The 27790-nt window shown below is 40.0% G+C and overlaps 1 protein-coding gene across 21 annotated transcripts in view; it reads right to left on the bottom strand.

Moving 5' to 3' along the window:
* FAM13C (family with sequence similarity 13 member C) overlaps positions 1–27790 on the bottom strand; it is a 132130-nt gene that overhangs the window by 103529 nt on the left and 811 nt on the right. For 12 of the 21 annotated variants that reach the window (XR_010832799.1, XR_010832800.1, XM_048069368.2 and 9 more), the window contains exons 1-5: positions 23170–24489; positions 15081–15252; positions 14668–14877; positions 12664–12847; positions 6905–7040 (exon numbers count right to left, since the gene is read on the bottom strand). Coding sequence is in view for 19 of the 21 variants with exons in the window: in XM_048069368.2 (XP_047925325.1) it covers positions 6905–7040; positions 12664–12847; positions 14668–14877; positions 15081–15252; positions 23170–23208 (741 nt within the window). In the remaining 2 variants the exon portion in view is untranslated. Of the gene's footprint in view, positions 1–6904; positions 7041–12663; positions 12848–14667; positions 14878–15080; positions 15253–16071; positions 16231–17702; positions 18415–18642; positions 20585–23169; positions 24490–27790 lie in introns of those variants that run through there. The other 9 variants (XM_048069367.2, XM_048069365.2, XM_048069366.2 and 6 more) reach the window with 8 other exon arrangements.

The raw sequence follows: 27790 nt of genomic DNA, 5'->3' as shown, positions 1-27790 counted from the left end.
TATGGTTTTGAGTTACAGTGTGCTGCATATAACCAAATTCAGCTCACTGTTTATTATTGCTGCATTGCACCCTTGTATTGACTGGTAAAAAAGATTAGGATGCTCAAAGGATGCTCCAACTCATCATGAGCTGGATTCAGTAATCCTTGTAGGTCCTTTCCAACTTGGGATATTCTATGAAAGCTATCCGCGTATTTTCAAACTCTGAGAATTAAAAAGCTAACAACTGAAATAATATCAAAGAGAGAGTTCTAAATCATAGTTTCTTTCCTTGATCTACAGCACTACTTTAAGAAAATCCTAAAACCATCATGTAAATGCTCTGGTTTCTTTTTCTTCATTTTTTTTTTTAATAGCAATATATTTTTTAATTCCAACATAGTTCCATTTTGTTTACTGCTTTGGGTGAGGGAAAAATATAAATAGCACATAAAAATCCTAAAGCTAGAGCTTAGGATCTACAAAGACCTCCCTAAGACATCTGCTCTCCTCTGCTTACACCCATATCCTTATCTTGTGAAGCTTTACCTCTCCACAAGTCTGCAAGGTTTAGATGGGGATCAGCCTTTTTCCCTGACCTAGCACCTGGGTGCCTCTCCTTCCTAAGCCAGGCAGAGATCCCAGCACCCTCTGCTTAGGAAACCTTGTATCTTGCAGCCACTCCATCAGTGAGATGCAGGGGAGGTGGCTTTTAACTTGTTGATTTGGCAAACAACACCTCCCCCCCAACCCCAGCTCTCGGTGTGTGGATGCTGGCAGAGGAATCTCCCACCTTAGGTCCTATGCTGCTTTTGTGCACAGCCCAGTGACACCAACAACTCCCAGGCGAAGCTCCGGTCGCATACTGGAAGCAATGCTGCGTCATACGGCAGCAGCCCCTCATTTCCTTGTCTACCTAACAGCTTACGGAAACATTTAGTCCTGATCAGCATCCTTTAACACAATCATCCCCAGGAACTGTTGGGTCACTTGGCAGAACAGCTGAAGGCCAACAGTATTATTTCCTTATTGGCACAAATCCATGCATGCTCATCTGTGGTGCTCTGGGAACAGGACTACATCTAATTCGAGAGTATGGTCAGTGAAAATTCAAAGGTCAGGATTAAGGTTGTTGACAGAACCTCAGCTTCAAGCATCTAAATTACCAGCAGTGTAAGCCAACCCATGTGCACAAAGCCAAACTGCCGTAATGTTTGTTTAAATTAAAAATGGCCTTTGAAATAAGTAGGAACACATCTGGAAAAAAACATATGAGGAGGTGTTGTGTTTATTTATTCTTACTATAACTTTCTGAAGTATCAAGTCGATTTTTCCGTAATATTCTTAAAGGCATTTTCTGCTTTCTCCTCCCTTTTTCTTCCCCACACATCTCTCTATTTAAGAAAATTAAGATGTGTCAGTAAATCAGGACAATTCAAACTAAACTTTTCTAACCCTGACCCCCAGGAAACAGGAGTAACATGCATCTTTGCCATACATTTCATCATGTTTTTCATGGTTTTGGCTCAACTGCATTTGTGTTTTTATTACAGGTGTATTTCATCCTTTTCCTTTCTCACAGCAAAATAAAAAGGTAGCCAGTATTTAGTTTGATAGCTCTGGAAACTATTTAACAGCAATGCTGACTCATGAACACATATTTCCTTTTTTTACTTGAAGCAAAGAAACTAAATACCACAGAGACTGCTCTATAGCAAAAAAACAAATAAGCTGGGAGAGAATGAAACTGCATTAGGCTATAATGTGCTAATATGCTTTCAAGATTCAGCCAAGCCTTTCTTCACGCAACTGCAATAAGTGTTGGCATATTCTTCTGGCAAGCAAAGTTAAATACTTTGGCATGTTTGCATCTCTGCTAGGTAGGTAAAATAAACTCATTAAAGAGGAAAAAAGTGGTCTAAGAACTGGGGGCAGGTGGAGCAGGGCCTGTATTCAGAACACGTCTGTTAAATTCACTGTTACACAGCCCTGCATTGGAGAGAGCCCAAGTCTCTCTAAAGACTACAGTTGAATAAAAAAAATGGGATTTTCTTTTAACAGTGGACTTTTTCAGGTTTTTGCTTTATTTTGCATTTCTTGTCTGCTTTTCTGGTAACATTTCCCATTCCCATCCCTAAACTTAAACCCTCACTGGCTTTACAAAGTCAGGGGCTATAAGAATAGAAAAAAAAAGCCTGAAACGTTTTGATGTTTAGATATCACAGAACTGTCAGTAAAAATACTTTTAATTTCCCAAGGGATGAGTTTCCTATCAAAGACTTCACTTCTGCTATTTTTTCCAAATGCCCTCATCATCAGCATATCTGGAACAAATTGTGTTGCTTATGTACACCAAAGAAAAGGAATACAAAAAGTGATAACAGATTTTATTGGTAGTCTTGCTGAGTTAAGGAAGGTGACATGAACATAAAACAAAAAATGATTGTATTTCACAGTGGTTTGGAGGTGAATTCATACCCTTCCTTCATGCCTCTCTGATATCGGCAATTATCTGAGGAAGGAACAGGCTGACGTGCTGATATGTTACAAAAATAGAAATACAATACCTAGTTTTAAGATACTCAGAACATATGAAAGAATTATGTTCAAAGCAAATACAGCTAAGTAGTGAAGGAGAACAATGCTGACACCAAGTGGAAGAAAACGCTGCTGCAAACTTGAGATGCCTGAAAATCTCAGAGCCGCAAGTCTTCAGTTAAGGTAATCTGGTGAATTTTAAAACATCGGAGGAAGACCACATGCATCCTCTGAAAGTGGAAATGTGTGTTATCCTAATGTATATGCTATCTGATTAATATAATCCTCTTCCTTCTAGTGTAGCTGACACCTTAGTAAGCAAACAACCAGCTGCCACTCTGAACACATCAGGTAGGAAATGCACTAAGACTCCTTAATCTGTAATCAACATAAATTCTGTGAGTCTGACTATGGTAGGGGTTTTTGAGATGCTCTGTTCACAACAAAACTTAAAGCAGGCCTTCACAGACTAAGAGGTAACAAAGGTGAGTCTCTACTACTGCTTAGTTTGTTTCTGCACAGCGGAGCACCTTCAAAATGTTTTTCCGACATTCTCTCCTGGTGCAGCTCTCAACAGCCAAAAGAGAAGTGAAAAATAAAGAAACAACGTAGATAATGTGGGGAGGAGGGAGGTGACCAGCAAAAATCAATTAAGTCACAGAAAGGGTTACAAGTGTGACAGCAAGTCCCACAGCACACACACAGCAGGTCAGGAGAAAGCCTCAGAAATGCTGGAGCAAACATTAAATAAATGAATGACGTTACCTCCACACCCTGCAGTTTGCTAAAACTGGAGACCAGGCACACTTGTTGTTTCTGAGTTTCAGATCTCCGCTATAAGGCAGGTCTGCTGCAGATCACAGGCAGTGCTCAGAAATAGCACCTCATTCTCTCCATGCCCTATTCCCTTCACCTATAGACAGAAAGGCTCTGGTGCTGAAGACCTGGAATGAGTAATGAATACTCCAGCCACATCCACTTTGGCTGTTTTAAGTCACAATTGTTTAGTACAGTGCTCTTTATCAAACCCTTATGCCTGTAGTCAGTAATATATGCTTCCCAGTTTATCCAGAAGAAAAAAAAATACATTCTTACAATCTATGGCCCACAATTTTTGTGGAAATCCAGGTCCTGCTTTGATCCCCAAGGTATGGCATTTTTTATCCACTCTTCTGGTTTGGGCAGTTCACAAATACAAAATTAGAACTTAATGTTTAACAAGTCCATGCTTCTGCTAAATTTACAAAGGTAGGGAAACACTTTTTATGTGGGATGGGAAGCAATATGAAGAAATCTCTCTATAATGTAACAGCAATCCCTACAGAAGTATTGACAAAACTCCTGGAAGTTCAGGTGGCACACACAGGACTCACTATGTTCACACCTAAGTGCAACTGGAAGTTACCTTTGCTAAGCAAAGAACTTAAGTGAAAGAAAAAAAAAAAAAAAATCGAGATCTGTACCAATTTAAAGTAAAGGAAAAGTGCTAAGAGCCACAAATACGAATTGGAAATATGTTCCCCTATCCAAGAAGAATTTCATCAATAAGACACTTTAGTCTAACCTGGAAATTTGAGTTTACTGTATCATAAGATCATGTTTGTTCTGTTTTTGAAAGGTTTAAACTAATTTCAAAAGCATTGTTATGGGGATTATCAAAGGAAAATATCAGTTGAGTTATTAGCTGTCCTTGAAATTGAGAGCAGTTTATCAGGGAGACCACAATTTTTTATGGCAACTTCAGATGAAAGTGAGGCACCAATTCATTTTTTATTTTTTAAGAAAAGGGTTAATGCTGAAACATCCCCTCCCTCTTTGAAAAAAAAAAAAGCTATAAGTCTGATACTGACAAAACTCCCTAGACCACAAAACCCTTCTCCAAAAAAAACCATTCAAATAGCCTCCATAAAATATTATTTAGCTTTTAATATTTTAATATTTAATTTTCAGTGATCCCAACCAACTCCTAACCACATTGCATAGTTTGAGAAATCCACTCTGATGTGTCTGCAGTCTTTCTGCAGGTCTAGGAGAGTGCCCTGCTCCCCTTCCCCAGCCACCTGAATCTCTGCAATCCCTTTACAAGGGGGTTCCATTAAGGCCTTACATTGTCATTACAGCAACGGTCAGGAAAAAGGACAAACTAAAGCCATATAGTAGCTTGCACACATCTTTTAAACAACTATCTTTAGATGGAATAGGTGGGTGTGAACAGTCTCCTAGCCAGCCTGGGATACTAGTTCTGATCTATTAGACAGGCAGCTTTCTAAAATCTGCAAATTCTTCTCCCAAGCAGCCAGCCTGAATCAGCCTACAGGGATAGAGTAGGTGGGATGACTCCAGGCACTTCTAGGTATCCTAAGAGCTACGATCAGGAACAATCAGTCTTGTTCATCTCAGGCTACAAACTACACAGCTGCCTATTAAGCTTATGTCAGCTGTATAGCATGCTTGACAGATCAGTATGGCTTTTATTTGTTCAAGCTCAATTAATTATAGTGGCATATAAAATTGAAGTGAAAAAATCTACACTGAAAAAAAGCACCGCAACAACAATGAAAAAAATCTCCTGAATTAAGTAGTCCAAATGCAAGTATCAGCGTTACTGCTTCAAGTTATTTCATGAGAAACAGCCAATAAAAGCAAGTTCCATTTCCAGGAAGCAACAAGGGATCTGAGCCAGGCTTGCCATTTCACTTTCTGCTTGCTTTGCTGGAACTAGTTCATGCACGTTGAATATGTTTAGTTTGTAAACCTAACTTTGATGTTTCTCATTTAGTGGACTTTCAGCAATTGTTACATTATGAAAGATGAAGAGTACCTATCCAATGTGCTGGATTTCCTGCCAGAAATTACAAAAACAAGATCAACCACAGAATACCGAATTCCCTTCTCACCATAGATGGGATTTCTTTCATAAGCTTACCTCAGAGTAGGAGAGTGCCTCATGGCTATGCCTTGTCTGAGGTTTTATTAAAGAACTTGAAAGGATTTTTCCAGCAGAATTCTTTCCCATATCACCACAATCTCAAACAGACTGTGACATTTTTTCAGAATTACAGGGAATGAAGTTGCTTTTAAAACAAAAGTGTTGCAATAGAAAGCCAGAAGGCCTGACTTTGGGCTTTTCTAATACCTTTCCAATCTCCTTTAGTTGCTGATGCTTCTTAATCTGCCTAGCTTTGTGAAGAGAAACATTATATAATTGGATTCCTAATATTTTGGTCTTGCATACTCATTTGCAGGAATCCCCAAAGATGGTAGTGGCATAAGACATCAGAGTGTGAGGAAAGGTAGAGGTGTGGGCTCCAACACGGTCTCTGTGTGAAATGACCCCAGTTTTAGATTTGGGACCATGTCCTGTATCACACAATGAATATTTCATAAACATCCTTACATCAGTGCCTTCTGTTCTCTGTACCTACAACTGAACAGGATTTTTTTTTTTTTTAAGATAAACTTCTTAAAGAGAGGTTCCAAGGAGCACAACAGTCCCAGTATTCTGCTTTGGGATATATAATATGCTCTAAATACAGTATTTGACTTTATAAATTTCCCGATTTTTCTTAACAGAGATACATGAAGAAAGAAGCCAGGAAAGTAAGGAGTCACAAACATGAGCAGCATGAGCTATAATTACATGCGATGCAAATCTTTTTTATAATCCTTCACCTGATCTGGCACACTTCCATCAATCTGAACTGCAAGGATGTGTAGTAACTTCATGGTAAAGTATTAGACTGCAGATCTTATTACTACATTCCCCTCAAGTCCTTTTCTAAAAATCAATTTCAAGTTAAGCAGTTAAGCAGCAATGATACATCACACCCTGAAAACAAGACTTACATTGACCCTCTCCCTAAAGCAGCAGTAGTCTATCATGCTTCTTCCACTAGGAGATTTTTTGACAAATAAGGCAAACAAGGAAAAGTACTAACATTGTTTTAGAAAAGAACATACCCAAGGAAAAGCTGAAACATACTCAGCATTTTCTGAAAAGATGAGAGGGGTTTCACCCTTCTGGTTTTGCTCTTCTGCATCATCTACATATAGTAGAGCAGTAAGAAGTGTTTCACTTGAGGAAACATTCAGTGGCTTTGATCTAACAAAGTTCTACATTAAAATATCTAAAGTGGAAAAAGTTAGTATTTTTTTCTTGACCTTTTACTTTTACATTCACCTTTTTTTTTTTTTTTTTTCCATAATCAGAAATTTAAAGACTTATGTTTCCGCTCTGGCTTGGGCATACAATGAATACTTAGGCTGCTGGCAACGAGGTATAGTCAGTACTCACACTATGTATAAGCAAATGTATTTCCATTTGTAGGTTACAACCTAATGAAGCACTTTTGATTCCTTGCTGAATCAATTAATGTAACTTTCTTACCTGAAGGCCACCTACTTGACTCGGTGAGAAACCAGGGTTTGGACCAACAAAAAGCATCTCATAGTGTTGAAGCAAATACAGCAGGAGACCATTGTAAAGCCTTTGTTCTTCACAAGCCAAGGGACTGACAGGGATCCTAAGGGAAGAACAAATGGATTAAGTTTTGGAGCTCTCATACCAGGGGCTAGTGATGCAGGGAACCCCCTTGTACCCGAGATAATTCACCAGTGCAGCCAGCCAGGCAACTGGATAAAACAGTGTTCCAGGCTCATTTCCCATCAGCAATTGTTGGAACAAAAATCATCTCCACTTGGTGGGGGTCACAACATTGGGAACCCCACAGTGACAGAACCCGCGTTTGCTACACTGGTTCACATCCCACTGAATCTTTGAAGCAGTGCAACAAAATAGCTAGAACCTGGCAGTCTGCCATGAAGTTCACAAAGGCAATGATGAAGACAAAAAAAAAAAAAAAAGCCCCAGAAGCCTGCCAGCCTGCCACCACTCAGTGGCACAGGGGCTGGAAGAGTTGTTTTGCTGTTCCAGCTTAGCTTCTGAAGGTGAACTTTGAACACCGGAACAATATCTTATTACCAGAACTGCCTTGAAATAAACATAGATAAGAAACTGTTACAGCGTAATAATTTGTAATTTCACAGACTTCAGTCACATGCAGTGGAACTTCCCATGCTTCCCTTAGCAGATTTTATTTTCCTTTTTTAATAAGTAGTAGCTTCACTTGTACTATCCGTACAAGTAGACTAAATCAGAATCATTTAATCAAAATAAAGAGATTCATCTCATTCTGTGAAGGGACTGTGTATTCCCCCTGTGAACCATCTGGAGGCTTGGAGGATATTTGCATATGAATTTTGTAACCTAATCCAGCTTCCCCAGAAATGCTGCATCAACTCAGGTCCACCCAACATAATATCAATAATTAAACAATTAATGAACTCTGGAGACTAAGGAGGAGACATACACACACACCAGTCTTCTGTTTGCTAAATTAGTACATTCATTATTTATTTGCAATTTTAAAGTACAAATATATGCACTGGGCCCAGTTCAAGTGCTTTCATTCACATTCTCATTTTGTAAATCTACATTTGTTTCTGTGAGAACTCGAGTTTGGGCTCCTTTTAAAAAAGAATGGTTTAAGAAGAGTTATAGGCAGGTATGACCTAGATTTACAGGATAAACTGCTGTGTCGTCAGTTCTTTTTCAGGATTGAGTAACAATTCTCCTTCTTGGATTCCTCCTCTTCTCAGGACAGATTCAATTTCTCAAAAATAAATAAATAAATAAATAAATAAAATCAAGCATGGCTTTTAAACCTGGTTAGCTGAGCAACAGCCTTTCCGGCACAGAGTAAGCCCAAGAAATTACTCAGGGTTTACCCAAACGTTAACACTCTCAACTCATAAGCCATACAAGCAATCTTTTCAGTTTTGTTTTTTTTTTTTTTTAAATCTTCTTTAACTTAAACATTTGTTCTCTAATTCATCCCTACCAACTGTTAACTCCCTGCTAGCAAGGTGCACTCCACAAGTTGTTCCTGAAGATAAACAGCTCTCTCTGTATTTACTGGGGCCCACTTTCCCTTAGTAGCAGCCTATGTTTTGGCTGCTCAGTTCTCAAGTCAGCTTAACACAAACCAAAGCTGTACTCTAGGATGTGACCCTACAGCTGACTCCAAATATCAATATCTGCTCATCTGCAAACACTCATGGGTAGCAACATATGGGTATTCCAAATATAGAAAGTACATTTTTAGTTTCCTCTGAAGCCACCTTCCTCGCTGAGTTTCAATTAATTCTGTAAAACAAACATTTCCTGCGCCTCTTCAGATACTTCTGCTTCTAGCAGAAATCCTGTAATCAGGCTGACAATAGGGTAGCCGTGTTCACAGAATGCTGAATCCAGGAATACATTCCTAGGAAGAGCATAGCTACTGAAGTATATTCTGCATTACACCATAAAAACTCTAATCAATTGTAGTACAAATCAAACACAGGAGAACACTAACAAATAAGAAACAACTGAATCTTGACCATCAGGAATCAACTATGGTTTCCTTGAGAGAGCCTAAATCTTTCAAAGTTGCTTTGCCACAAAGGGCAAGCTAGAAAAGCCATACAGTGCTTTGCCTTGGTTGTGTTCAGGAGATCTGCAAAAGTTCCTTGCTGGCAGAGGCTTGTGTATTAGACTTTCTGTAAATTTACAGGAAGACTGAGTCAAAGTGAGTAGATGCAAACAGCTAGCTGGCTAGCATCCTTATGCACACGCTCAAGAATTGCTTACTGAGATTAACAGCAGAAATCTCTTTACCAAGAGAAGGTGTAAATAAAATTGTACCTGTAGAAACCTAAGCAACATTGGTCAAATCTCTGATAAAAGAAAAGCAACGCTTTCTCCTCAGCACTTACAGGACATGATACAGCTCACAAGAAGGAGGAGGAATGGCAACAGAAATAAATAATTCAGAGGATGAGCAGAAAGAAATCACCAGTAGAAGGTGACAGAAGAGTAGATCTTAGCACAGGAAGTCTAGGGAGCAGCCAGCCTGACACTTCACCTATGAGCTATGTTTGTGGTTCCCTCACCTACAAGGAAGTTAGGACGTGAAAGTTGCATAATGCAGATGCTAAGACTGAAGTTTCAGAAGATAAGAAACAGATGCCAGGTTCCAAATCTAAGAGCAAAGCAATCTGAAAGATGCTGGTGGAGCAAGCTCATAGTGGTGAAGACAGTCTCACAGGTGAAAAACAGCATGAGGGAGAAAGGTCAGTAGAAGAAACCAGAAGGAGGTGGTTTACAAAGCAGAGCGAGGTAAAAATAAAGTGTTTTACTAAGTTACACTTTTTCTGAAACATACCATCTTTTCTTCATCACGCTTTGGGTCCCATCACCCTGAATAGGGACAGGAAGCATATATACTACTACCATTATAACAGAATAATTCCTGTATGAAGGTGATTTCAGTCAAATATTCAAAATAAGCAGCAGTAAGTTAAGGGGGTTGTAACATTAAAAACAGAGAATGGACATCTTATTTAAAATTCAGTTTTCAGACAGTGATACTATATTCTTAGGATTTAAAATTCAGGGCAATAGGAGGTTTTCTGTGATCCTGTAACTAGGCTTCCAACGTAATACCTGTGCTAAGGCTTCTATTTGCAATTAGTGTATTTACTAACTGTGAAGCACAGGCAGTTTAGGTTAGTATCAGGTCCAATCAGCAGCAAGTTTTATATTCTAATTTTGTGTCCCCAAGGTCCATGTGTTCCATATTCCAACTACTTTATATTCAAGCTCAGTCACTTCAGTGAAACTGTGAACATGACAGGTCTCCACAAATAAAGTGTCAACAGATTGAGACAGGTGATAGTCACAGAGAGAATTTACACTTGAATATAAATAGATCAAAATTTAAAGTAGAAAGGTTTATAAACAACCCAAAGCAAAGGCAGGAAGAAGTAACTGCACAAAAAAAGGCAAGTACCAGAACGCATGCAGAACAGTTAACACCTGCAGTGAGTTAGCACCATAACTATAGTTAATAGTACATCCAAGAAGTAATAGGTTACTTCCAACAATGGCACAGGGTATGCATTTCTGCAGATTAGAACCAGAATTGTCCTCAACATTAGACTGCCTTTAATTTTTCCTCTTATAAAGGAAAATACAACTGGTTTGTTCTAAGTCTTGGAGGCCTTGGGTCATTCAGAAGCAAGGGGTACAGCAATCTCACTGAGTGAAAATATCAGTTGCAAGGTTCTCCTCTCCACCCATTTATTAGAAAGGTGATTATTCATAATTCCAGAAAATCACTCTCCAAGGACAGCACTACTTACACACTTTACAAAAAAATGAGCTCCAGACTTTGTTTTTTCTTTCTCCCAGAGATGGTGAGATCAGAATGACTACATAAAGCTGGTGTTAATGTTCATAGGGTAGTTATAACTTCTATTTACGGTAGCTGTGTGGTCTTGACAAGTAACTGGCAGAGATTGTTTCCAAAGTTTCTCAGACAGGTCACTTGACACAAATAGTTTAGCACTAAGTGTAGTCTTAAAAACAAAAACAAAACAAAACAAAAAAACAGAGGTGCATGTTCAGAAGTAGCTGGATGATCTCCCAAAACAGGCTAGGGTACTTAAAAACCGAAACAGTTCATCCATCAAAAGGGGAGTTCACTTGAATTTTCTGTGCAGATTCAGATATCAGTGGGCATACATTCAGAGAATTTGATATCAGAAGTAATAAAGTATACTTGCGTGTGTGCATGCACCCAAGCTTGATGTGATGGTGAAGGGGTCTAATGTCAGGAGAGTGACAGTCAGTGCAGTCCTTGAGATAGCATAGGTCTAAAGGCTGGATTTTTGGTGAAGGCTTTTTAACATTGCCTTTTACCTATTTATAAGCATTGTCATGCAACTATTTCAGACATTGGGAGTAAACCTCATCTGTCTGCACTCGTTTATTGATTTCAGCATGCAGATGTTAAGGGTTTTTATTGTGTAACTGCTTTGTTCTACAATTGAATATCCTCCGTAGTGAAACCTACTCTCACAGGAGTGAACAGTATAAGTCCTGTTACACAGCACACTGTTAGGTTCACCTCTCCAGCTGTACTTTTGCTAAAAAGTAAGGTTCCTTTTATTTGTATCACCTGCAAAGGCTATAAGCTGGTACATCTGGTGATAAGCCTACAGAGCAGTTAAGCAGACACAAACAGAGCCCTCTGAAAACAGCAGCAAGGTTTATGAGCACAGTTTCCCCAAAACAAAGCCTGTCAGTGATTTCTAATATAAATGGTACCAATTTTGCTGAATTTATCCTTTTAAAAACTTCCTCCACTTGAAACACACACACAAAAAAAGTGGGAAACAACAAGGCATTTCTTGCTGTATAGAAAACACTAATTGTTAATGCTTAAGTTTTACAAATTGGCGATTCACTTATAGTTTACATTCAGCTGGACTGATTCACTGAAACAAAGGTTTACAAATCTTAAGATAGGTATGAACACTATCACTTTTCTGTATCAACATGACAAACAGGATGAAGCACTGAAACATTTCAGTTTCTCTGGAAAATCCACCATCACACCACTCTAGGCTGTTTCCTCTCTCTCACCACCTTGACTTACCCGACATGCTCTCCCACCTTTCTTTTTTAGCATCCAGATAAGTGGCCACCCTCCGTCATCCCAAACACACCTTCACCAGCTTCTGTACTTACCTCTTGCAAGCTCAGCTGGTCTCTGTTCACATTTCCATGTGCATTTTACTGGCACCAGTATATCCGAAACTTTCCACAAAGGATAGAATGAATTACTCCTCTACTTTGGTAGAAGAGACTCCCTTCTCTTCTCTGATATCAAATGCCATTACGAGGTCAAAATGAGTCTTAGCATTTCAGAATTGGTGCTCTCAGTAAGTAACCTCTACAGCCCGTACATAGCTTGGACAGGAAAACACAAGTAAGTCTCATTAAAGAGCTCTCTAGCCCTCACACCTCTTCTTTTTAGATGGTTTCTTACTTGAGGCCCTGCCTGTAAAGAGCCAACCTAACAGAGCCAAGTTGGTCAGCCTGAGCAGAAACTGTTCACGTTAGCCCTTAATATTGCATATAACATTTAACTTTCAAAATACTGTACTTATATTGGACGCACAATTATGATGGGAGGCCTTGTTTTAAAGCGTGATGAAGTAGTACTGTTTAAGATGGGTAAATAGATATGGAGTACTCACTTGAAAAGAGCAGGTCCAAACACAACAGCTAGGTTTTCCAGAGTCATGAAATTCACTGCACTGTACGTTGCTATCTTTAACAGAAAAGCAGACAGGAACTGCAGAAGGTTTTGATGGGCTTCGGGCAGGCAGCTGAGTAATTGTCTCAGATTCTTTATGCATTCTGTTGTGTGGATTTTGTGCTCTGTTAAAAAAAAAAAAAGTTATTCCATAGATATTCCTAATAATAACATGATTTCATCATAGATATTATTATAGATCTGAGAAAGAGGGACAGTTTTAAAATATTTATTCTTTACTTTGCTCTAATATATGTTCTAAATGAAGAATTTCTACACTAAATTTGGAAAACTATTTTCACATATTAAGTATTTAAGTACTGTGGATTTTCCAAATACTGGGTTTTATATACTCTGGTTTTGCTATTCTTCCTGTTAGGACAAAAGTACTTGCTGCTTTTTAATGGAGTTATAGGCAGTAGTCATGTATGTGAATCCTTAAAGCTGCCTTTAAAGATGTTAAAAGATTATCAGCCTTGATTCTCCCCAGAGATTTGACACACGCTGTATGATTCTCATTACAAGGAGTAAGAAATTGTATCCTTTCAGCACTGCATCATCTCCGTTTCCTGACTAACTGGTAGCTCTCAGTCTCAAAACATTTTTGCTCTTTAAGTATGCAACTGTTGTTACACAAGAGACGCTTAAAAATCTAAATTGGGAATACTTCACATTTCCTTGATTCCCATTCTTCAAAGAAGAGTCACAAGGCAAAAAAAATGACTTCACAAACAACTCTATTTGATCAGCAGTTCAGAATTAGTATGATAAACTCTCCTGGATATTAGAACTGAGGTAGCAGTACTGCTCAATAATTGGCAGTTGATGCTCAATTTTGCCATAGATCTCCAGGACAGGACACATCTGCATAGCTTCAACATTGTGAATAGCAAATCACATCCTAAAGAGCAATTCTAGCCCTAAAAAACACAGTCCATAAAGGGCAAGACTCACATTGCTCAACATATTAATGAGAAGGGGAGGGAAGGAGGGAGAAAAGAAAATAAAAATTAAAAAAAAAAAAGAGGATTTAAGCAATACTATTCAGGATGGTCAAAACAAGGTGATTGCAAAATTCTGTAGAAGGATCATTCAGCATACGCTTTTCAGATCTGATGAAAGGGACTTTGTTGTTGTTGCTTTCTTTTTTTGTAAATGTGTACATAACTCAGAATCCAGCAGATGAAGTTTGAACAAGAGCAGCCTGCAGTCTAACCCGCAAAACCTACTTATTTGTATGCAAACACCTGAATTAGTTAACACTCAAAATCACTTGGCCTAATTGTCTGAAAGCATTAGCTCAACCATCAGTAGTGGGGTTTTATTTGATTTTACACAATTAAGAACTACAGACAAGAACAGGAAACTAGTCAGCATATTGCTATAGGTACTCATTCTGGCTTTGAGATGTAAACACTTCATGCCACTCCACTCACTGCTGCCTAGAAGACAATAAGAAAACTAGTAAAAAGTACTAAATAAGAACAGGGAACAGAAAGGCTCCTGTATAAGGGAAGGTGAAATAGAGAGGGAGGCCTCAGCTTGGAAAAGAGAGGAGTGAGGCAGCAGATAAATAAATGCATGAACAGCATTATGATGGTGATTAGATTAAAAATAAAAATGGTATCTCAGTAAGTAGTAAGGCACCAAATTTTAAAAGAAAACATACAAAGGATGATTCTCAGAGAATACAGATCAGAGGACTGGATTGCACAATGCCTTGCCACAGGATATCGTGTCCAAAAGCTTTAATGAATTAAAAAAAAAAAAAAAAAAGAAAAAAAGACTACAGACACTTTCATGGAAGACTGGTCTATTAAAAGCAATTAAACATCAGTCTAGGGTCAAGGAAACTGAAACCACTGCTTACTACAAAGGTGCTATGAACACAGTATCGTTCACTGTCAGAGAAAGGACAGAAGTTTGGAAGGTGTCCATTCCGTACCTTGGAAAGTTTTTAGCAGGCCAGCACAGACATTGTCTGGAAAAACAGCCACTGGCAGTTCTTTTAGAAACAGTTTCAGAAGGCTGGCTACAGAATCAACATCTCCATGATTAATGAGGTCTACCTTTTCTCCTTGATTGTACTTTTGCTTCAATTCTTTGACTTTATTCACTGAACCACTGATTCGAAATATACCAACATGCTGCAGACCTGCCCAAGAAGGAATATGAAACAGTAAGCAACAGCTGCATTATCATACCTGCGTGAAGAGAAGTGGATCTCAAAAAGCATGAGCTCCTCTACAAAAGCACAATAATTGTAAAAATAGACCACAAAGCTGCTGAGTAGTTACAGCCGAAAAGCACTGCTTAAGCAAAAAACAACAGGCCAGAACAGACAAAACATAAACTTACCAAATACTTCTAGGTATTCCACCATCTGTGTGACGAGAAAAGGGACTCCACATTGTGTTGCATCCTGTACGAGAGCTTCCAGAGGAACACCAAATGTTCTTTCTCTGTCGATCTGTGGATCCGGTGAGACTTTATTTGTTGTGCGCCTGACTTGAACAGAAGATAATGATTTCTGGGGAATAAAAACAGAAAAGCAATAAGAAGAAGCAGATTTTCACACACACACACTTTTTTTTTTGTTATTAAAGTTCAAGGATTTACATATTAGGTTCAATTATTGTCCTCATTAAGGCATCCTCATGCATATTTTACCTCCATGGCATGTTCCTAAAATCCTAATATCCTTCTGTAGAGATAAGACAGGACCTACAACGGGGTAAATCCTAACAAAACCTATACATATCTACAGTCCGCTCAAGTCCAAAATCCAGATCTCAACAGATCCCCCAACTCCAGCACCAAAAAAACCACAAGTTGTGACCACAGAGGCTGGGCTTTGCCCTCTCTTCTGTGCAGCTGCCATCCCAGGCCTGCTTGGGCCCAGTGACAGCATGCTGCTCTGTTAAAACCTCAAGACATCCAAACCATGACACATTTACTTCACATATGTGCACACTAATGTGTCTGGACCATCCACAAAGTGAGACTTTTTTTTTTTGAAATGCAATTATAGAAACTGTGTGTGTAAAGAGGCAGACAATGCTGTGCACAAAAACCGCGAGGCAATAGGGGTCCAGGTCAAGGCAGGTGCCCTGTTTAAGACAGGGAGGGGTTGCTAAACCCCTTCCCCAAAAAGAGCCCAAGCAGCCAGGCAAAGGGCTGACTAATGCTAGGGCACAGCTTTCTCATCCCACCTGCCCAATTCACCATTAAAAAAAAAAAAAAAAAAAGCAAGATTAATGGTGCCAGAAGAGGCATTTAAGCAGCAGCCACAGCACAAACCGGGTAAAGGTTTCCCACCTCTGCTCATCAGGTTTTTCTTTTTTCTTACCCTGATAACCGATGCAAAAACGTACAGAAGAAATCATGAACAATATACACTCTGGAGCTGTTTTTTTCTGTCTCATGAGGAGGAAGAGGCTGCCCAGGGCTGAGAGGGGAATGGCACTGGCTGAGGGGCTCTGTGAGGAGAGGGCGGGGCTGCCCCTACTGCCTCTGGAAGGTTCCAGAAAGTTCTGGCGGCCACACCCGAGGGCTCAGCTGAACCCCTCAGGGGCTGGCGGCATGAGGAAGGGACAGCCTGCAGGCATTTTACCCTGTGGCTGAGGCATTTGCAAAGCTTTATCGACAGAAAGGCCTATTTATAATACAAAAGTCATGAAAGAAGACTACTCCCAGAGCAAGCAGCAGCTTACGTCTTTTTGCTTAAATTGAAAAGATTTTTAATTTGCCCTATTTGTTTCAAATGCAAATCCAAGTCTAGATTACTGCTTCCAGAACTCAATCATCTGATTTCTGGTACTGTTTGCTGTAAACACTTTAACTGTAAAAATCCAAATACAGCTTGCGTTTGACAAGCATTGCTGAGCAGTGACACAGAGGCCTTCAGCCCATCTTTATAAAGTTGGATGCTGAACTAACATGTTCGCTGCGGTTTCCACACTGAAGCACATATAACTTTTGTACGTAACTCACAAATAAAGAATGATCTAATGATGAAGCCCAGCCAGAGATCCAACAAGGAAGTTTAAAATACAGAGGAACATGAAAGGACATGAGCAATAGGTTTAGATATCATGTGAAACCCTAAAAGCAGGACCTCCTTCAAAGCTGGCTGCTGAGAAGAGCAACATGTCACAGCAGCAACCATTTTGAGCTCCACAAGACTCTTACTACTTCTTCATTCAAATCTAGGTGGCCACAAGTCACAAGCTAAGTTAAAGCCCTGAAAGTTGTGTTATTTACTTATTATCAGTCAGGGTACATTCACAGTCGCATACAAGAGGACTCATATTTAAAGAGTCAGACATTTTACACAACACAATGAAAGCAGAAGTCCAACCATGAAATATCCAGATTTAAATGCTGGTACCAGTTCTGCATTAAGAAGATTTAAACAATATACATACTTCATTTTAAAGGCGGATTCTAATTTTTTATAGCCCCACCCCAACACATTCTAAAACTAACCTTCAATGTTTTTATTACTACATTTCCTTCTGGAAAAAGGAAAGACTTTCCTATGGATTTGTAGCTGAACTGCTATAGAACAAGCTGTATTTCAGCTCATAAAATGCACACCTTCAACAATGTCACAAGCCAGAACTTGACTTGGCTGTATTCAGCCTTGTTGCCATGGCAAAGGCACACAAACACACACGAAGACTGAAAAATTTAAACCTTATTCTGCTCTTTCAATATATAAGCAAGCTTAGAACTTGATAATAACGCTAAAGCATTAATAATTGCCTTAAAAAAAGTTAAAAAATAATATGAAAATGTCTTAAAATACAAGATGCAAGAATTTTAAAATAGAGACTTTTAACACATGATATTCTACTGTAAATACCTCCTCTTAACCTCTTCAGATGCAACAGTTGAGTTGAGAAAATAAGTGCATCTTCCTCAGAAAGAATTAAAGATATGAGAGAGACTCAAGAAGCCAGATTTAAATTCACTTACACAAATTGAAAGGGAAGCACTTGCTCCCATATTAGACCGCAGGAGAATATCAGTATCTCAGCTGTGCTGCTCAGAAGATGCCATCACCTTTCTTTCCATTATAAATTCATGCATTCCAGCCAAAGCAAACCACAGCCATTGGACTGTTCCTCTGTAATTAACTTATCATAGTATAATTGCTAAGTATCATCATAATCAGCAGTTTCACTCCAGAGTCTGTCCCAGGTAGAACATAACTCCTAGCAGAGAAGGAAGGATTTTTTTTTTTTGTAGCCAACACTTGCCTCCAAAGTCATATTGCAAAAGTTCACTATGTGTTACCATCTAGAGATGTTTCCATAGCACCATAACACAATGGCACAGCTTCCTGAAAGTGCACAGATCACACATTTGATATGTAGTTTTGAGCAGCTTCTTTCAATGCAGGTTTAAAATTATTCATATTACCTGCTGTCCACTCTGCCTGCCACCAGTGGTAAGTACAATATTTTGAGGTGGCCCACAGCACACACATGGTATAAATATACAATTATATAACACCTGCACAAACATTTTGGTAAATATATGAGCAATGATCCAGCCAGATTTTGAAATCCAGAAGATGTAGATACTGTTAAGATGTAGATACTGTAATACTACGTTACAATTCTTTCAGATGTAAAGCCTCTCCTACTAAGTAAACCACAATGAAGCAGTTAATGTTGCAATTAAATGTAACAGATTCTTAACTCAAATTCAGTCAGTTTTCTAATGGGTACATTAAAAAGTAAAATAAAAATAAAAATAAAAATAAAATACAGTAGCTTAGAGAAACTCCCCTGGTAGGGTACTACAACAGGAGTTACTCTGTCAGCACACCACAGTGACGGTTTAACACAGATAGTACCTTAGAAGAGTGAATACCACTTAAAAAAATAATACAGATTTTTAGCTCGCTCACCTCTCCACATGACCTCACAGTGAAATCTGGAAATGCTTTGTTTAAGGATTTCTTGCCCTATGATCTGAGGTTTTCTTGCCCAGCTGGAATGAGATGAGTGCACACAGGTGAGGGCCTTGCTTTCGTATTAGTGCATGCCCACCACCATCTTTACCCCCAGGTGTAGCAAGATGGCCAAATGCATACTAAGCAGGGTTCGCCTTTTGACAAAAATTCCTCACTGCTCTCTCTGCATGCTCCAGATCTGGGTATTCCAGCATTTTTTATTTTTTGCTTTATCCTCCAGGCCCACAGGCTACCAGACTCTCCTGCCAGGCAGATGTTGCACAGAACTTAGCAGGCATTATTTGGACTTCCCTCCAGCACCAAAAAAGCAGGCTTTGATTGTGCCAATGTGATGGAGGAGGACATGGGCATGGTGAAGGAAAGAGCTCAGAAGACAGGTGTGGGGGGAAACAGCCACATGCAGACCTACAGCCCACCATCATCTCAACTCCCTCCTGCCCCTTGTGCCACCCTGGGCTGCACACAAAGCCACAGCCTTCTCCTTGCCACCACCACCACCCACAGCCCCTCACCTGCTCTGCACAGGGGGCTGATGCCACTTTACCCAGCAACCCAGTCTCCCCCAGAACTACAAGAGAGAGACCTCGTAATGGCTACTTGCTGATGTGCACACAGCTGAGCAGCCCAGCCTTGTCACCACAGGCATGTTCCACCTGGGCCCATCACCACAGCTGCAGCTCAGGGGCCCCAACCCTGCCCTGACCCCGCCAGCACAGCCATCCTGTGAAATTACCCACTTCATAGGTAAGCTGGTTCAAAGGCATTGGGCCCACAGGCAGCACCAAGGCTGATGGTGCCATACCCCCAGCACCCTTTGGGACAGACGAAAGCACAAGGCGCTCAGAGCCACCAGCTCTCCAGCTAACTGTGCCTGCAGGCTGGCAGCAATTTGCTCTCTACATAAAACCTGTTCAAAAAAAATATAAAAAAAATCCCCAACTCTTTGCTCCCTACCACACAGTATGTTTCTACTCCCTTCTTACTAGATTTCATAAGAATCGTCCTGCTGACACCTTGTTCCCCCCTGCTTCAGCCGAACGTGTAAACTCTAAGCAAATACCTTTTAAAGGAACAAATTCCCTGCCTGAGCAGCAAGCACATTTTTTTTTCTATTGGATCATCACAGCAGTAGCTGCACAAACAAGTCAGCAGTGACTACAATCGACCACTTGGTCTCTGCTGCTCCTCTAACTGCAATTACTCAAGGCTTTGTTTCCAAGACTTACTTGCTGAGTTCAAACCAAAATGCGGTGAGGCTTACATAAAATGGAAAGATATTTTGGTTCTCAAGAAAGCCTGCAGCAGCTAGAGGGCACACGAGACATGCTGCAGAGGTGGTCCTGCAACCCTCACTGCAAACACAGCAAGGAGACCTAAGCCCTGGGCATACTCCTTCCATACAAAGTAACACAGTTCAGAGATTTCTCCATGCATTGGTGTTGTATGAAGAGCAGAAATGACAGACATAGACATGACAAACAAAACATGTAACTGCTTATACCATGCAGCTGCAGTTCAAACCCTTGCTTCACAACCTCTGATCAAAGTGAATTTCTGCAGGACTTTGGCTGCATGACTGTGATGTGTGGTACCCTAGGAAGCCACTCTGACTTCAAGGGCCATCTCTAAATTAAAACCAAAACTTTTGGTCTCCTAACACCTTGCTACTCAGAGGAAGGCTTGTGAGAAAAGTCAGTGCCCTGGCCTGGGTGGTGCAAGGAGGCTGGGGGAACATCAGGGGTTGCTTTGGTACTCTTCAGCAGGGGTATGGCCTCCCAACTACTAACAGGGCTGGCTTTTGAGGCCTGCTGATTTCTTGATAAGATAGAGGAAAAATAAATATACAATGATAAATATAAAAGGAAAACATAAAAGTTTCATTTTCTTCCTTAGATTTTTTTTTAAAGAAGCACTAGAAACAACAGGAACCCTGTGGGAGAGGGCAGAGGTAGCTGTGGTAAATCCACTGTCAGCAGCAGTAAAAACAAACAAAATGATAGCAACAAGAAAAACAATTAACTGAAGTTTTATCCTTCATTTTAGTTTTCTTTCAAAACTGCAAGCAGCCTGTTCTGCTGATCTAGTAACCCACATCTCAGCTTCAGGAGTCTCAAAGCAGCCAGACAAAAAGGAAAGAAAGCCCTTCTTGGTGGGCAAGAGCCACCAAGCCAGAACGCATGCCTGCGGGGAGGCCACAGTGGGGATGCAGCTCAGGCAATCCTGCCATGCCGCTTTCCCTGCCATGGCTCAGGTCCAGCTGGAGAGGCCGTGGTGGCTCTGGGTTAGAAGTAAACACAGAGGAGGGCAGTGTGGCTGGTCCCAGCTGAAGAGTAGCTTGCAAACCACAGGCTTTGAGTATTGGATGCTCAGGATCAGAGGAGAACCATGGGGTTCAAAAATAAACACATAAAGCTTGACATGAACCAAAGAAATTCAACCCAATACTATGTTTCTCATTGGAAGCACTGTCCACCTAAAAATGCTTGTGTTTTGGTCACACTGCTTGTCTCCTGGTATCCTAAAAATCCTAAAACAGAATTTGTTGTTATCCTAAAACAGAATTTGTGACGCCTTGATTTTAATTGTGTTGATGCCTTGTTGCATTTAGAGTGTTTAGGCCTTTTACATTGTTTTTTTCAAGTGAATAATGGCAGAAAAGAAAAACCCTTTTGAGTACATGAGGTCAGAGAACAGCCTAAATACAAATTAATCAACTCATGAATACAGCACAAAATTTGTTCCATGCGTACTTAAACACTCGACCCTGTGCGACTGCTCTGCTGGAGGTGTTAACTTACACTGACAATACAGGCAGATTATGAACTGTGCTGCATCCAGAACACTGGACACTACAAGTTCACATAATCAACCTCTAGGTCATTTTTTGAAATCTTCAATTTCCATATATCTAAACAAATGCCTGCCTAGTGGCGAAGGCCACCCAGGTAGCATCCCAGAGGATCTCATAGATAATGGTGCTGCTTTTTGCAGGTGGCAGCAGGCGAATCAGCGCATGCACCCAGGCAGCAACCCCACAGCTGTAAGACCCATGTTAGACCACGTGGGAGCAGAGGGAGGTGGAAATGCACTGTGAGAAGAGGGAGCACAAGAAGCTGATGGCATAAGTAGGGGATGCAGGACTCCAACATTGTCTGTCTGGCCCTTTTTACCTCACAGTTTGTTTTGGGTAGGGATCTCAGAAAAGTCACTTGCGTAAGTGGGGACACTATTGCTCTGACTTTGCAATTCATACAGCTTTTTAAAAATAGGATAATACACCATGACAGGCACACAAAATCCTGGCAGCATCCAGCAGTGTGTGCTGATCTCTTACAGCTGACAGCTTCAGCAAGTATGACTGGAAACACTAAAAGGCCCTAGTGATTTGTCTGAACAGAAGGAAAACAGAAAAATTACACTGTCTACTCCTTGGCTCAGAATCTTCAGAGCTGTCCAGTTCAGGAATGCATCTTTTCCCTTCTCTATGTAATATTTTGGGAACAACATGAACCCTTGCTAAAAGCGTTATGATGCAACAGTTACACCATCTCAGGCTTGACAACTCCAGTGTCCTTACCCCATAAAAGTATCCCTGAATTATCACAGAAAACATTCAGGACCAGATACACAGATGAGTTTCCATCAGATAAATCTGTCTTACAGGCTTCCAAAGCACGTTTCATTGCCACACTGCACTTTTCTATTTTATTCCAATTCATCATGAACCACTTGAAACTGAAAAATGAGTACATTATGAAAAATCACACATTTCAAAGGTAAGAAGATAGAGCTAATGGAGAAACTACACTGGATCTCTCAAACAAAAGAAAAAAATGGAAATATTCATGACAACCAATACAGAAGTATGTAGGGGAGGAAAATGCATGTATTAGGTAATCATTGGCAAGAAATGAGGCATGAAAAAATGGTATTTCTATTTTAATCACTACTGTATCAATACACAATATATTTCTCCACAACTTAGCTGTGGAGAAATAAACCAAAAGTGTTAGTACAGACATAAAGGATGATTGCTGCATATCCCCCATCACAGTATTTTGACTACCAAGCATGTCTACTCACCAAGCCAAATTATCAAAAAGGAAGATTTGCTGTCCTGACAAGAATGTAGCTCTTCCCTGTTGCTACATGCATTGCTTTCAGTGTGCTTATGGGGAGAGTACACAGGCCACAGTCCCTCCTGCCAGGCTAGCTCATCAGCTGCCAGCAGTGTCCCCTCTAACAGCTTTATTTCTGTTCACACCTGGTCGGGTGGTCTCCTCAGGATGCGGATGCCTGGGGCAAAGGCGGGCATGTCTGCACGGTGAGGCCAAGCACAAAGGAACTGCCCCCTTCTCCATCAGCCAGGCACACACCACTCCAGTGCTGTGCCTCAGCAAATATCTCCTGAGTCATGGCAAGGCTATTTATTACTGTAGACGCAGCACTACATTAACCCACCTGGCAAGCTTGTAGTTGCTTCCCTCTATCTGCACCCATCTCTGGCAGTGGATGTGTTGGTGTCCTGCAGTGGCTCAGCAGAGCCTATTTCCAGCAGCTGAACTACAGGCATGTGGAGAACTGTCCAACAAAACAGCAGGAGGCATGTGTTAGGACTGCTTGCTTGCTTCCCCAGTTCACCTCCCCCACCTAAACTCTCCAGCATCAGCTTTCTTTTAAAGGTTTTGGAAAACCATGCAGATAAGTGCATGTTTCTTTGGCAGTTATGCAGAACTGCAAGTACCTGGCAAGTGACAGGTCAATCGCTGTCAATGTTCTTCTCCACTTGGGGGAAATGGCCTGAAGGTGAGTTGGAGCCTGCCTCTCTCTGCTTCCTGTTTTGAATTTCATTTTCTTCCTCTAATCTCAATCTGGCACCTAAACCTCTTAATTTTCTTGATGCTGTTCCAGGGAAAACAAGTCAGCATTCAAAATTCAATATTGCTTCATTATCTAAAGGCACTGTCTTGCTCTTGCTCCTAAAGAGCAGGAACATCAGGAAAAACAGCTGCGGGTAATGAAAGAAGTAAAGCTCTTTTCAGGACTTACAAATTATTTAAAAAATATTTTAGTCTATAATATTAAGTTCAAAATACATATGAATAAAGCTGATAACTGAATTCTCCATTCTGGGAATTAACTGTGTGAAAGCAAATCCCAAACTTTGACACAGATGGTAAATTTGAGAGCAAAAGTATATTCAAACTAGCTGGGAAGTAGTAACTGTATTCCGTAAAGGCTGTCTGGTAAAAACTGAGCAAAGGTGCAAGGGCTATTCTGCAACTAGAGTCTTACCACCGCTCCTTATTTCAGTTCATATGCCAATGCATACACTATTTCTTACTGGAAAAGACACAAAGAAATATGTGATGGGAAGAAAAAACAACCTCCATCCCTAGAGTCTTACCATCCCTGCCAGAAATGCAAATATATTCAACCTGCTACTTGGTGCAGTACACACACAGACAAAGAAAAGGGAGTCATGGGAATAGGGGCTTGGTCTGAAAAGTAAAATAAAACTTTCTTTTCATGCAAATTTGATTGGTATTTGCTGGTGGCTGCCTCATTTCTCTCTGTTTTGAAGGAAGATTGGAAAAATTGGGCTACGAATCTCTAGCTGAAGTAATTATCTCTGGCACTGCACACTGCCATTTTGCAGAAATAATACAGTTCCAACACATTATTACCTCTTTGAAGAAATCTTTGAAGAGCTGTGAAGAAATAAAACATGGTTAGTCCTTGCCTGTTCTCTGCATCTAGCTTGCACATCTGAGGTGAGGACTGAAAAAAAAAAAAAAAAAAAGGGAGGAATATGGTAAGCGGAGACTTCAGCATCCTCTTGCACCATGCATGAACGCTGCCCAAACACATGTAGAAGTCAGGTAGAGGCAGGTTTTTATCTGTATTTCTCCAATAGCACACAATTTCAACACCTTTGGTCCTCACTGATTCAATATTGTTTCAAATGAGTTGCTCCTTTGTATTAATTTTAGCAACTCTGTCTTCTATAGCCTTGTGATTCTTGTTTTTGATCAAAATTAGAGAAAACTTGAAAAAGGTGGAAGACCCTCTAACATGATATCTTTCCTCCAAAAAACTGAAATGGCAGCAGCAGCTCCATTATCCTTTCCAGTTCCAGGCAAGATGACATAACCCTGTTTTCAGTAATCCTGTCATAACAAATCCAAGCCTCCAATTTCTGAAGCACCACGATACATGGTGTGCTCAGTGGGAATTCCCTTTTCCCCATCTCTCTTCCTCTGTTTTTGGTAGCCAGAATAGCCAACCACACACCCAAAACAGTGACTAGTTAATTCTGTTATTACAACTGATAGTGCCTAGGGAGACACCAGATTGTCAAACCCACTCTCACAAATGTAATTCTTTTGTCCTTTATTCCCTCACAGAATCTCCAAATAAACCTGTTTCATTTGGAACAAATAATAAATAATAAAAGCATTTCTATGAACCCTTGCCCCCATACATGGTTTTATTTTAATTCAAAACATGCCAGAAGATTTCAGTTACCCCAATTTGCAAGGACAGCCCCCTAAGTAATGCAAAGCGGAGAGAGAGCCACTCTAACCCCGGGACATTTTAACTAAACAGCAAAGTAATTTGATTCCAACAGAAGGCAGCATGACCTAACGCAACCTGATGTGCATTTCATGTTACCACAACTTAAAGTTATAACCACAGAAAAAAGTACATAATCTAGATATGATCTGTAACTATAGAGTTGGTCTGAGCAGCGGCCATTTACAGAACAGGTGGGCAGGCTTTTGTCTTGTTACTCAGCAACATCTAGTCATTACTGTTAATGATAGAAAACATGTTTACTTTTCAACATGAACTGTGACACCAGAAAAAGGTAAGAGAGGTTAGACTCTCAGTCTGCAATGACAGAAGCAGCAGGAAAAACACTGTGGTGAGACCCTGGAGCCAAATGATTTGTCTTCTTCACATGCTCAAGACTCCCATTCCTCACTAAATGAAGTCTTGAGCATCTGTAGGCAGAAAAAGTCAAGAGAGCTGCATTCATACCAGTCATACTTGGTTTTAGCTCTGACTGAGAATCTACTGGTAAGATGACTGACAAGTCTAACTTGGCTCTTCAGCATAATTAATTGAGTCTACAGCAAAACATCACTGAAATAGTCCTTTGAATCTGAGGAATTCTATTTCAAACTAAAAAGAAGCTTCTGCCACTTCCTTTGACATATCTGTCCAATTTCTGTATCATTTACGTTTTACCAGCATAATACTCAGGCCAACACATACACCAGGCTTGCCCTTCCGAAGAGCCTCGCGTGAAATATCTTTCAGGTCAAAAATACTGCAATGTCAGTATAATCCAGTGCAAACATCTCAGCCAATTTTCATAAGATCCGTAGCCCTTATTCAGCACATTTTTCAATGGCAGTATGTGACACTGGAATCCAGTATCAGCAGGATGTAGGCAAATTAACAGCTACCAAAGGAATGCAATCAATTTTTGCAGATAGCCTTAAAAACTACGAATTAAGCAAGGCACATAGCAGCCTATAAATCTAATAAAACTTAGCTGTTTCATTTTTCTTGTTTTGGTAACTACAATAAATTTTAAGATCTGCAAATAAGATAAATGTTCTATTCATGACCGACTCCACAGCAACTAATTAATTTATGCAACAATAACTTTTTCTTCTACAATAGAGTATAAAGAATAATTATCTAAGCTTCTAACTCCTCCTGTTCTAGAGCTATTTGTCAAGGACTGTAAGATTCAAAAGGATGCAGAATTAAATTCTACATGGCAGAACTGTATATCTACCTGCATCTAAGAGCCTGTCAACGTTAATGACCCAGTTATCAAACAAATGAGGCATAGATAATCATGGTGTACCGCTCCTACAAAAACATTTGAGCCTATTGGTCAATTTGAATGAAGCCTGCCAGACAGAAAAAGTAAAAGCTCTCATACAAAACTCAAGTTGCGGCAACCCTGGAAGCATCTTTTAGAAAATGAACCCCCCAAAACTAGAGAAGTAGAAGTGAAAATCGAAGCATTAAATCTTTGGTTTTGTTTATCAATTATTACAGTCACTGTAATCAACCAGCTGGTTAGAATTAGGAGTCCTAACACATATTGACTGCAGTGGTAATATAAGGTTATTCCACAGCCTGGGCTCTTTCCTCCCTGACGGGTAGGGTTACATCAGCAAACTGTCACAGATCACTAGTCAGATTTCTAAACACATCAAGCTGTCTAATAATAGACATTATTTCCACTGCAAAAGTGTGCTACATGTTGCCCAATCATTAACATTAATTGTAGCTGATTTTTTCCAAAAACTGACAAGTGATGTAATAACAGTTTCGTATTTAAAGTACTAAGAATGTATCATTGGCAGGAAGTGAAAGACTTTAAAATATATTAATCTGCAGTCACACACATTCTGATTATATCCAGTATACCACAGCAGTTTCTCTAAGATGTGTAAAATGGTACCACCTTCATGTGCGTGCAGTGAAATCTGACTATAGCTGCCATACAACTGATGCAACTCCACATCAGATACACAGGAAACCAATTTGGAACTGGAGTTGCATTTGTACATATACTGAGTACTCGATATTTTTTCCACGTGCATTAAATAAGTGATCCAAGAAATAAAAACCAGAGTGGTTACACCCAGATGACACATGGAGGAAAAAATACAAAGCCAAGTAACTACATTGTTATTTTTGTCAGGCTTTAATACAAACAGAAATAAGTGAGTCCCAGAAAGCCAGCAGAAAATGTCTTAAGACAACCTGCTTTTTCCCAACTTGGATCAGAAAAGGGAACAAAACTTACACGTATGTCTACCCCACTTAAAGGTTATATCACTCTTGCTTAATGAGTTCTGCAAAAACAGTAACTCTGTTCATAGTACTTTGACAATAAAAGTTGCTCATTACTTGTCTGGTTTTTATCTTATGGATTGTTTACGAGTCAGTCACAGCAGACATCTGAAGACAATACTACTACTGAGAAGTAGTATGTTCTGCTTGGGCAGCTGCAGACAACTGTACAGTATGCAGCTCAGGAAAGTCTAAG

The sequence above is a fragment of the Anser cygnoides genome, chromosome 7 (assembly GCF_040182565.1).
Source record: "Anser cygnoides isolate HZ-2024a breed goose chromosome 7, Taihu_goose_T2T_genome, whole genome shotgun sequence".
NCBI classification, from domain to species: Eukaryota; Metazoa; Chordata; class Aves; order Anseriformes; family Anatidae; genus Anser; species Anser cygnoides.
The sequence above is the reverse complement of the archived record's forward strand: the minus strand, read 5'-3'. Positions and strand labels throughout refer to the sequence as shown.